This window comes from Schistocerca gregaria, chromosome X, assembly GCF_023897955.1.
Source record: "Schistocerca gregaria isolate iqSchGreg1 chromosome X, iqSchGreg1.2, whole genome shotgun sequence".
NCBI lineage: Eukaryota > Metazoa > Arthropoda > Insecta > Orthoptera > Acrididae > Schistocerca > Schistocerca gregaria.
Genome location: NC_064931.1, coordinates 271,001,137 through 271,014,358, shown reverse-complemented (window position 1 = coordinate 271,014,358; position 13,222 = coordinate 271,001,137). Strand labels below are relative to the sequence as shown.

Here is a 13,222-nt window from a genome sequence, read left to right as displayed (position 1 = left end):
GTCGGAATAAGGCAAGGGTATAACACCTCCAATATGACTAGGCTTAGTAATGCACTGTTGTGTTAAAAACAACCAACAGATTGATGAAAGCTTAGCCTTATAACTTGTGGACAATGAATTGCATTATTTCACATACTGAATCAAATGACTCTGAGTACTATGGGACTCAACTGCTGTAGTCATTAGTCCCCTAGAACTACTTAAACCTAACTAACCTAAGGACATCACACACATCCATGCCCGAGGCAGGATTCGAACCTGCGACCGTAGCAGTCGCACGGTTCCGGACTGCGCGCCTAGAACCGCGAGACCACCGCGGCCGGCCATACTGAATCATTATGTAAGAAACTGTTATTTAATTGCGTGTGTTGTTAACTTAAGTTTATTATGTAGCACACCACGAAAATTGTTCTTGCTGTGTGAGGTACTCACTTGTCCTGAGCTGCGTCCTCCCGCCCTGGGATCTGTTGTTCGGCTGGTTGCGGAAGTAAGCCATGCCCATACCCGCGTCCCGCTGCTTCCGCTTCGACAGACAGCAGCACAAACTACACAGCACCCGCTGGAAGTACAGCCGAAACCTGCAATCACAACACCATATCATTTTGAAATTTCTTACTTTTAGGCAGTGTATCAAGCACTTTGTATATCACCTTTGAGTTATTTGTAACCTCTTCAGTCCCAAAGATAAACAAAGAATGGAAAAATGTTTCAGTTGTTTTTTTTTGGTGCATCAGATGTCAAAGTACCACAAAAAAACTAATTTTGAAATTTTATTTTATATAATGTTTGAGTAATTTGTACATTGTGTACATGTGTACATTGGGTCTCAACAGAGACAAAAAATGCCTATCTCATACTATTTTCATATTTTTATTACCAATGAAAAATGTACACATTACTTCTCATTTTTATGTACACATTATATTTTATGAAAACATTACTTCTCATGTTTATGGAATTAAGCAAAACAATTGTTTTTTAATACGCACAAATAAACTTTGCACTTTTTACACATTATGCGGGAACGTGACTTGCACCCTGGTAACCGACACCTTGAGGCAAATCTACTCTCAATATATTCAAATTTGCTTTCTCTAGTTGGCTTTGGTACAATTCGTCTTCGTTTTGTTGGCTGATGCTGCTCATCTTCATCAGAACAGCTGACATACTCCTGTGTCACACTCGGAGAAATTTCTTTTGACAGTTCCAGTGAGTCTACTATTTTTGAACACTTTACCAAGTCGTGGGACAAGTGAATTCTGAAGTTTATGAGAGACATCCACTTTTGTTTTGGTATCCCTTCTTTTTTACAACACCTTTTGTACATAATCCATTAATTAATTATGGCTAAATCAATGAAGTGGTTGAATACTCCGACAGTTCTGATGTTTGACCTATAGTATGCCATGTGTCTATCACAAAGATCAATGCCACCCATATTGCGATAATAGCTTTTGATGATGGCTGGTTGTTTGACACTAATCTTTGCTTTTTCTGTATTACACCATCGTTTGTAGGTACCCTCTGGTTCGCTCCCTATGCACGAGTATGAGAATGTGACGGATTTTTGTCCTTCCATTTGAGGGCACAAATTTCCTCTTCCTCCCTTACGTACTCATCCCATTGCCCCCGCTGCAGCTCCTGATCTCCCTTGAACTTAGAAGCTACCTCTTTTATTCTACTGGCTATCACAATTCCTGTCTGAAATACATTCCTGTCTAGTAAAAGCTGAACAGATTTTGAACTGGAGAAAAATGTGTCACTGTAAATTACATGATTGTAATCATTGGGCATAGTTCTAGCCAGTAGTTTGAGTATACCCGCTCCCAGGCCATGTTCGTTTTGATAGCTGTCAGGAATTGTTCCTTTGCCAGTGTATATAGCAAAATCAAGGACAAGTCCATCTGATGACCCTAAAATAAAATTTTTGAGGCCAAGTGGATTAGGTTTGGAAGGTGTATATGTTCGCATATTACACCTCCCCGTGAATGGAATCATCTGTTCATCCACAGAAAGGTGTTGAGACCTGGGTAAACTAATACATTTATTTCTAAAGGCATCAGTTAAAGGTCTAACCTTCAAAAGTTTGTCATTTACGTCATGATCTTCCAAATTATTTACAAAATGCAGATTATTTCGTAATTTGTAGTATCTATCTCTTGTCATGGTTGATGATAGAAGTGGAATATCCAGTTGCATATTCCAGTTAAGTCTTGCCTGGGGCAATTTCAAGGTACCCATCAATATCTCAATTCCGACAAGGGACAAAATTTCATTAGTATTTGTATCCAGACTTCTTGAGTTCTTTTGTAAATGATATAAATTAGTTTGTCCTGCAACATTTTTCCAGAAATTTTTACCGAAGCACTCGAAGAAAAAATGTGAAGGGTTTCTCAGTTCACCATCAGTCTGTTCTTCAAAGTTGTCGTCAGTAGGCTGTCGATTACACCACTGAAAAATACTGATCTAAATCGTGTCAGATGATACACAGAACTACACCAATGTATTGCTTACTTATATTGCCTCCATCTTAGTGGACGACAGTGAGAAGATGAAGCTAATGCAGGTGCCTCAGGAGTAACATCCACATTGCATCCTTCAACTCCAAGCACACCAATTTGTTCAGGTGGAGTTGGAGGTTCACCAAAAGGATCATCTTCGTCTGACAAGGAACTCAAGTCACTCGTCTCGAGCAGTTTTATAATTTCATCGTCTGTTAGAGCTGAGAAGCGAAAATGAAATAAAGTGAAAGTAACTGTTGATGTAATGTAATAAAGAAATGAAACAAACTAATAACAAAATTAAAAATTTCTGAGTTCTCGCCACGACTAGAACCGAGGACTTCCGTGTACCGAATCCAACACGCTACCCATTACACCACAACAACCACGATAACTTCGTTCCTCTCCTAGAACATTAGTAGGTAAACTTTCGACTCTAATTTACATTACGTTTTAAATTACGATTTCACAATGAGATCAGTCTTAGCGTTATTACCACTACATTCTGTGAGCTAAGACCTGATGTACACAAATCTGCACTTCAAATTCAACAGTCGATGTTTGTAAAACTAAGAAACTATCGTTTGCATTGCATACACGTATCACTTTCTTGATGTCTTGTTTGGAGTAAGACACGATAAAAACAGTAACACAATTCAAAAAGGATTATTGAAACTGAATTTACCTTTCTCGCGTGTCGCAGATGACGCTATCCTTCTGACCGGAAGTTTCAGGATGCAAGAAAACCCGCCAAAACTGACTTGCGAACGACCTAGCGGCAGAAGCAGAAACCGCATGATGTGCTCAGTCGTGCACATCAGGTCTCAATTCAGGAAAATGTAATTTGGCAGGATGACACTACAAAGACCTGATGTGCATATATGTGTACGTCGAGACTGAAGAGGGTAAACGTGTGACTGGCTGACTGATTTTTAGAATGTGCCACTGAGACAAAGAGATAATTTTATCGTGAAGAGATTACTTCACGAATTGACGCATGGTGCAGGGAATGGCAATTGAATCTCAATGTTGTCAAGTCTAATGTGCTGCGAATACATAGAAAGAAAGATCGTTTATCATTTAACTACAATATAGCAGGTCAGCAACTGGAAGCAGTTAATTCCATACATTATCTGGGAGTAGGCACTTGTAGTGATTTAAAATGGAATTATCATATAAAGTTGACCGTCGGTAAAGCTGATGCCAGACTGAGATTCATTGGAAGAATCCTGAGGACGTACCCGATAGAAGAGATAGAGAAGATCCAACGGAGGGCAGCTCACTTCGTTACAGGATCATTTAGTAATCGCGAAAGCGTTACGGAGATGACAGATAAACTCCAGTGGAAGACTGCAGGAGAGACGCTCAGTAGCTCGGAATGGGCTTTTGTTGAAGTTTCGAGAACATACCTTCACCGAGGAGTCAAGCAGTTTATTGCTCCCTCTTACGTATATCTCGCGAAGAGACCATGAGGATAAAATCAGAGAGATTAGAGCCCACACGGACGCATACCGACAATCTTTCTTTCCACGAACAATATGAGACTGAAACAGAAGGGAGAACCTCTAGAGGTACTCAAAGTACCCTCCGCCACACACCATCAGGTGGCTTGCGGAGTATGGATGTAGATGTAGATAGCAACATTTTTGGAATAGGATTTCATATCAGTGACAGACATGGCCGCTTTTAGGCGCACGGTATCTCAGCTTCAGTTTTGACCGCACAACCAAGTGGGGTGTACCATAAAAATTTTAATTTAAAAATAAAAATCTAGCTTACATTTCATACTCACCCGCGGATTCTCTTCATAATGGTATAAGTCATAGACGCAATATTTTTTATGGACTTTTCCTCTGAACGTTTCAGTACGTACTTGAAGTGATTGAAATCAGCATTCACTTCTCAAACTCCACGCCCCCTACCAGCTTGTTCCCAGGCAAATGCTTGGCACTTGAGAAGGTTGTGAAAAGAATAACCAGAAGAATGTAGCCAGTGTGAAATGAATTCTATTTCCTCCAGGCCTCACTCAATCGAAACTAGGAGCAAACATAACACAGAAGAGTTTTCTTAATATCCATATATCTATAAAAATTTACCTGTCACTCGTTATCACAAAGTAAAAGGACAAAAGCCCACTCTCAGCATTTAATTTGATCAAAATCGTACTTACAGTCTCCATGTTAAAAGACAAACTCAACATTCTAGTTTAGTTTAAATTGATTAAATGATTTAGTGCCGCCTGAAGCTGTCACTTTTCCTTTATGCGTTGTACAACCCCGTTTTTAGACCATTATCAAGTAGGCATATTTATAAAGGGATTGCCGGCCGATGTTACCGAGCGGTTCTAGGCGCTTCAGTCCGGAATCGTGATGCTACTATGGTCGCAGGTTCGAATCCTGCCTTAGGCATGGATGTGTGTGGTGTCCTAAGGTGTTAGTTAGGTTTGAGGAGTTCTAAGTATAGTGGACTGATGACCTCAGATGTTAAGTCCCATAATGCTTGGAGAAATTAAATATAAAGGGATTAAACATAAAAACAGGCCAGATCTAGAGACATACTACGAAAAGTGTAATTTATAGCTTCATAGTATGAAGTGCTGACGAAAACCAATTTGCAAATGAAATTATTTGAAACTTTCACTGTAAGACTTATTACTTGGGAACTTGCTGCATATGTACTAAATATAGGTAAAATTTTCTTTGGTAGATGTATTTCATTTATTATATTGTATTTTCCAAAAACAACGCATTTTCTTATAGTTATAATATACATGGTGTTCACACTACTATTGCAGGATTCTAGGAGTTGTAGAGGGGACTATGTAAATGAAGTTTTGTTGAGGAAACCATTTCCGGGAATATAATGTTTGGATGTAAAATAAGTTTCAAGATCGGGTCATTTCCAAATCTCCCGCTGGGCGGGAGATTTTCCGAGGGTCGAAAAATCACACGTATTTAATTAAGGCGAGGACAGCCAATGATGCCTTCAATGCAGATGCATACCAAGCTTGAACTCTTATGGGAATGAACGAAGTTCCGCTAGTAATGACGATAATGGGCATGGGGCACTACATCAGTAGTGTGTGAATAAGTCGAGAATTTGGGGCTGAGAGGAAGCGTGTTAGAGTAGTCTGTGTAGGATTGTGAACCACTTCGTCCGGATGGTGCAGTGGTCAACGCGTTTGCCTGGAAAAAAGGCGACCCGGATTTGAATCCTGGTCCAGCACAAATTTCAGGTTTCCCCATCAACGTAAATCAGTGCCCACTGACAGTTAATCGTTCTAATTTATTTGATTCGTAAAAATATACAGTTGCTTATAGTGTTAATAAATTGTGTTCAGTACCTCAATGATATAAATTCTAATCATTTTTCTTATTACTGTCAGCTCATTTAATAGGAAAAGTTTATACTACTAATTAAGAAACCTGAAATTCTCCACTGTGGACTACAATCGAAAACCGGTTTAAAAACGCTAATTTTGTGGGTTATTTATCACAATGGTATTCCATGACAAGGCATGCACGATAGGCTGAGGCTATGGGTCCATAGCTGCTAAATACCACCCTGATGACAACTGTAGAAATGTAAATGTCAATTGACATCGTCGCCTTGGGTAGCTGCAATATATATCGGAAGGTTCTGGTTATTTGTGCATTACTGGGTGATTTTACATACTAAATTGTTTGTGCTGTGCCATAAGTGTAATTGTTTCTTACAGGTTATTTTGATGAGTGTGTGTTGATTGTTGAACGATGACCGATGGAGGGACAGAGAGACAGATAAATAAGTTGTTCTTTTCGATAAACAAGAAGTGGGCCGTCCAGTTAGCTCTGGCACGCCGTAACGCGTACGTGAAGTTCGTCATGCTGTACTGACGCATTACGAACGCGCATTATGTGGTCGTTCCACTTCAAATCGCTCCGTACGCATGTTCCTAGATATTTTTTCGGAAGTAACTGTTTCCAGTAACTGTTTTTCAATGGTGTAGTCATACTATAAAGGGCCTATCAGTTAATGTATTTTAATGTCTGACATTTGTTTATATTGAGGGTCAATTTCCACTCCCTGCACCAATCCTCCATCCTTTGCAATTTGTCCTGCATTTTGTTACTATTTTCTAGCATTGCGACTTCTTTGTATTCAGCTCTTGCCGATCAGATATCTTCCTACTTCTGTTTCTATTTCTATTTAAACCTTATTTAGTTGGTGATGTAACAGCCTTATGATTACTGATTCCTTTTCGAAAAGTTAAATGTCTGTTTGTCATCAGTAGGTCTCAGATGTTGTCTTCACAAGTCGTTTCTCTGATTAACTGCCCTAGGCAATTTCCGGAGAAACCACTTTGTACAATTTCCCTACTACCCATCCTAATAACTCGAGTAAGTTAAAACATCCACCTATAACTAGAGCCTGACAACATCTACATCTACATCTGCATCTGCACCTACATCTACATGTTTACCATGCAAATCACGCTTAAGCCCCTGGAAGAGGTTTCATCGCACAACCGTCACACTAATTCTGTATCAGTCTACTCTCGAACAGCGCACGGAAAAAACGAACACCTATATTTTTCCATGCATTCTGTAATTTCCCTTATTTTATTATGATAATCGTTTCTCCCTGTACAGGTCGGTGTCAACAAAATATTTTCGCCTTCTGAGGATGAAGTTGGTGGTTGAATCGCCTTCGTTTTAATGATTTCCACACCAATCCCTGCAACATGTCCGTGATACTCTCATCCCTATTTCTCGATAGTTCTCTTACAAAATATGCTGCCTTTCTTTGAAATTTTTCGATGTACACCGTTAATCTTATTTGGTAACGATTTCACAATGCGCAAAAATACTCCAAAATGGAACAGACAAGCATCGTGTCAGCAGCCGCTTTAGTAGATCTGTTGCATCTTTGGTTCACCTTCCCTGCAACATTTTATATGTTTCCTTTCCAATTTAAATTGTTTGTACGTATAGTTCCTAGGTATTTAGTCTAATTTACGGGCTTTAGATTCGATTGATTTATCGTGTAACGAGCTTTAGATTCGATTGATTTATCATGTAACCAAGTTTTGCGAATTTCCTTTAGCGCTGTTGTGGATGAGCTCACACTCTTTATTATTTACGGTCAGTTGCCAATTTTCACGCCATACAGATATGTAAATAGGTTTGCAATTAGTTCTGATCTTCTGATGACTTCACTAGACGATAAACGACAGCATTATCTGCAAACAACCAAAGACAGCTGCTTAGATTGTCTCCTAATCGTTTATATTGATAAGGTAAAACAGAAGGCCTATATCACTACGTTTGTTTTATTCGATGAATTTCCGGTGATTACTACAAACGGTGACCACTCCGACAGGAAATCCCGAAAACAGTACATAACTGAGACGATAATCCACAAGCGCGTAATTTGTTTAAAAGCCGCTTGTGAAGTACCGTGTCAGAAGCGTTCTGGAAATCTATAAACACGGAATCAATTTTAAATCCCTTGTTGTTAGCACTCAACACTTCGTGTGAGTAGAGAACTTGTTGTCTTTTACAAGAACGATGTTTTCTAAATCCATGTTGACTATATGTCAATAGACAGACCTCTTCCAGGTAACTCATAATGTTCGAACACAATATATGTTCCAAAATCTTGCTGCATATCGACGTTAATGACATGGACCTCTAATTTAGTGGATTACTGCCATTGCCTTTCTTTAATTTGGTGAGACCTGTGCAACTTTCCAGTTTTTAGGCAAGAATCTTTCATCGAGAGAGCGGTTGTATATGGTTGTTAAATGTGGAGCTATTGTATCAGAACGCTCTGAATGGAACATAATTGGTATAAGATTTGGATCGGAAGACTTGCTTTTACTCAGTGATTTAAGTCGCTTCACTACTCCGAGGATATCGACTTCTAAGTTACTCGTGTTAGCAGCTGTTCTTGATTCGAATTCCAGAATATTTACTTCGTCTTATTTGGCGAAGGAATTTCGGAAGGGTGTCCTGAGTAACTCTGCTTTAGTAGCATTGTCATGGATAGTATTTCCATTGCTATCGCGCAGAGAAATATTTTCCAAGTTTACCCTCCCACTACTGCTGCTGAGGCGGAGAGGATCCGATAACCATGTTTGATTCACCTTAACACTGATCTCCACCAAAATTATATCGCATTCAGAATCAATTATAATTTTAGAATTTCATCGCTGTTGACATCTTTTTTCAGCCAGCATTCTATCGTTAGTCTATGTGGGTTACTAAACCGTTTATAAGCGAGAATGGATCAGGGACCTTTCGATAGACGTTCCTACAGTTAAGTTACACTACGTTAACAGTTTCTCTCTACAATCTGCTATGATGCGTTCTGCCTTCTGTTGATACAGAACGTGTCTTATCGGACCTGTAGGATGACTTCCCTGTCCCAAGAAACCTACATGTGCACGCCATATGTACTCCGTTGCTCTAGTTCCCGTTTCTTGCCTATAGTGCCCTCATCATGTATTATGGGTGTCATACATCTCTCCACGCAATAGCTGCGATAGAGAAATCGGCATGCAAGATCGTCACAGAATCGTCTGAGCCTTTGGTTTATGCCTTCCAGTTTGCTTCAAGCCACAGTACCGTAATCGGATCTGGGAACAATGCTCAGTTTCCACGGCGAGAGATTCACTAGTAGTCTTCTCCACCAAGTCATCCAGCCGCCTGTGGGAGCCAGTGAGCCAATGATGGCCTCTGAGCCCAGGTGGCAGGAGTCATTCTTGCCTACCGGAGCCACGAATTGCAACCGTGTGCACCAAGTAACCTCGAAGTTTGTCAGCAGAGTGTCTCCCGCATCTCGCACGAGACCCGTGTACAACCTACAGAGTGGACACCAAACTTTTTTCCGGAGCTTCCCGCTACTTTCCTGAGGGGCACCACAACCCGCCAGATGTTGGAGCTCCCGATGAACTATAATCCCACAGCCCAGCATCTTTCAAATTTTGCTCGCAGAAAGCTTCCATCTGTATCAAATATCAATTCACCGGCACTGCACAAGAAGTATGGAATTCAGTCACTCAGTTCTGATGTATATTCCTTCTTTTAAGGACTGTCTTTACAGATGAAGCTACCTTTAAAAATCACATAAAGCTGAATTTAAGAAATTTCCGTTCTGGGCAACTGAGGAGCCACGCTGGCTAAGATAAACATGATAGCCAGTGTAATGTAAACATTCGGTGCGGGTTTTGGTACTACATATCTGTTCCTTCCTTCATTGGAGAATCTTAAAAGGATAATAAGTATGCACAATTTCTTACCGAAGTGCTACTGTTTCTGCTAGGCAATGTATCACTTGAAATACTTGGCTGTATTTCGTACCAGCACGATGGATGTCAGGCTCACTACTTCGCTATGGCTACGAAAGTGCTCACTTGGCTCTTTCCTAGTCGCTGCATAGGACTTGAAGGCGTTCTCAGTTGGCCTGCCTGATCTAATGTCATTTTATGTTTGTCTTTGGGTTAATCTAAAAGACGAAGCTTATGCACAAATGATGATGAGTTAGAACATCGGTTTTTTGCAGCATGTGTAGTGACGTCTGAATAATTTCTTCAGTTAGTCCAGATGTTCTTGTATCAGCGACTGCAAACGCGCATTTCATTTTATTGCTGTTACATATATAATTTTGGACGATAGGTGTGTACCTTCATATTAGGCTCACGATGCAAAGCTCACGACAATCGTTATACCTCAGTCCTCTGTTTTACAAATCCATGCAGTTTCTGATGCGGACCTGTAACACTATTTTCAGTATTACCTATAACTGCTTTCTCTAACTTCTTTTTCTGTTTTTCCTTAACGTGACCTCTGTATCACCAAACTCTTTGCTTTAAGATCTGTGTGAATGTTTTATTCATTATTTATGACCATTTATGTAATTGTAACTAATCTACAAATATAATTTCAAAACTAGTATACCGTAAAAGAATAAAAATATTGAAAGTTTGCTTGTAATACTGGTTCCTGTAGAGGGAACGTTGGGGGTTTGTAATGATGTGATACTTGGAGGGAAGATTCTCCGCTACGGAAATGGCTAGACGGGAATAGAAAACGTGGATCTGGCTGTCGCACTGCAAGGCTCCTGTGTGGTATGAGTCAGTCTGTGGCCAGCAGGCAAAGTGTGCGCATCTTGTGAAGTGAAAGAGGCGAGAAAAATTGCAAATTATATAACGTAGACAGGCATGCGTAAGTAATTATTATTCATGGCATACTTTGGTTAGTTCTGTTTTACCAAAATCAGGTGCTAAGAAAAGAATTTTCAGAGTTTGTTACACAGCAAGAGCCATGGATACTTTAAGCACTATTTTTTAATATCACAGGAAATCGACACTGCCATCAAGTTTATCGCAAATTATTGGTTGAGTACTGTATAACTGCATGGACTAGGTATGTGGTGCGTTCTGTAAACTTTTTGTTGAGCCACCGTATTTCACACTTAGTCGTTTGCGTAGACAGTGTCCTATCCCAAGTGCTACGATAATTCCAAGTATCCGAATTTACTGAACTGAAAAGCAGTTATCTTCCTTAACAAAAGGTAATCAACGTTGTGAAGATCTAAAGTACATAGTTTCGTAGTGACCATAAATTTTGAAATACTTCATGTAATTATAGAAGGACAGTTAAAGCTTATTCAAAATACAATTACTAAGAGAATATTTAAAGTATCCATTTTAAAGATTTATCTTACTGAAACAACAAGGTTTATTATTTCATGAGTTATAGAGTTATCATTGTTTCTAATATTACGTTGTGACTAAACTACTGGTATATCGCCTGTTACATTCTTATCAGCAAAACAGAATTGCAGTATGAAGTACAGTCAGTTCCAGTAATTAACGTTCTTTATAAGCCATGCTAGTACTTAGCACAATTTTTCCTAATTAGGTTGGCGACCGTTCCCTTCGACATAATTATAATTTACTTTATTACTAACAGAACCTCGGTCCGATTTCTGTTTGTTTTAATGTTGTTTCTTCTCAATAGCAATCTTTCCAGAGACGAAAAGCAATCCGATACCTTTCCTTTACGTACAGTCACATTTACAAAATAAAAATCCTTTCACAGGAGTAATATTACCGATAGATTACTTATGTAATAGTAGCCAGTCTTGCTATAACTCTTAGTTTCAAGGCTCTAGCAGTAACAAGATCAGAAGTGTTACCGTAGTTAAATGGCGCATCATCCTTGGATGCCAAGTTCTTTTCCATCCGGTTTGTGTGTTGGTCAAACCAGATGTGTGTCTGAGTGGTATAATTAATCTTCCGTGTTTGTAAGTAGAGTCCCTTTGCTTCGTCAAATTGTAGCACATTAACACCACGCCAGAGTTAGGTATAACATCACGTACATGCATACAGATAGTGATTTGTTTCATATTCAAAATTAATAAATCGCTAGTTCTCAATGTTTTATATACACCGTAACTTCTAATTGGATATCTAAAAGTAAACAGCTGTTGAAGTCATTCCTTTTTTGAACAGCTACATTAACAACAGTAATTGCTACAGATTCATTGGAAAAAGCGAAACTGACACCGTACCGATATCTCTGTAATTAATATAGCTGTGAAAAGAGCCTATAGATCATCAAGTAAAGAATTTTTCATTATTCATTTGAAAGAAAACAGAATTACGTTATTTTAAACAGTACAGGAAATATGAGGTGATAAGTTTAACTGAACAATCCTGTACATAAGAGTGAAGACTTACTTTCCGTTCCATTTATCGTTGCAGTCACCATATGGTTTGGAGGAATACCTGCTGTGTTCCGCAATATCCTTTTCCTATCTCATTAGAAGAAAGGAACGGAGGACATTTAAATTTAAAAGGCCTCTACGAAGTCATTAGGGTTTCTATGTTCTCGAAACGTAAATACTTGTGGGCTAACCTGTTCATAGAATAGACGTTGATGATTTATATCTCATCATTGCCATCTGGTGTGTGTTTGTTTTCTTTCAGATACATGAGACTGGGACAGTTGTTTAACTGTTTCCTTTCTCACCGTCTGTGGTTATCGTTTCCACTGTTTTCTTTGTCTACAAAAAAAAAAGAAAAAAAAAAGTTTTTGGCATCGTGAATTATCAGACTACTTGTTGCTTTTAATTATTCACTTGTTCCTCATTTTCTATTTCATATTTCATTTTCGAGATTAGATACAGGCTATTAGCTCGGTCTTTGAAATAGATTCCATTTGCCACTAATTTTACAATGCTGAGTGAAAGAACATTTCATGCGGAAAGGAAACTATTGGTGTGTATTCTTTACTCTGACGAGAGGATAGTCGTAAACGTGTTTTTCAGATAACAATGAGGCGATTGTCGTACGTGTTTTAATACTTCGCGTATTTACTTGTCTTCAGTTGGAGAGTAGCTGGCTTATAGGACTTCTGAATTGTGATCAGCCGCGATTAGCCGTCAGTTAGAGGTTTTACCCATTCTTTCCCTACTCATATTTTTCCTTGTCCTGTCAGATGTCTTAATATATTATGTAATACATGTTTTAGTATTTGACAGAAAGAGAGAGACAGGAGCTTGTTCATAGAAAATATAATGACGACTCAAGTTGTGAGAGATGAATTTTCTTCTTCACACAACTTCATCAAAGTTGTGTAATTTCTGGTAGCCTGAACTACATAGACCTTTGCTTTAATTTTCATTTCAGAGGTACTACAGAGTATTTAGAAACATAAATTTAGCTAATTACA

The 13,222-nt window shown here is 38.9% G+C and overlaps 1 protein-coding gene across 1 annotated transcript in view; it reads right to left on the bottom strand.

Annotated features, from left to right (window-relative positions):
• Positions 1 to 385: 385 nt before the first annotated feature.
• Positions 386 to 13,222, bottom strand: part of LOC126298028 (tachykinin-like peptides receptor 86C) — a 255,827-nt gene continuing 242,990 nt past the window's right edge. The window contains exon 6 of the mRNA XM_049989351.1: positions 386 to 578. Within this exon, the coding sequence (XP_049845308.1) occupies positions 386 to 578 (193 nt within the window). The remainder of the gene's footprint in view (positions 579 to 13,222) is intronic.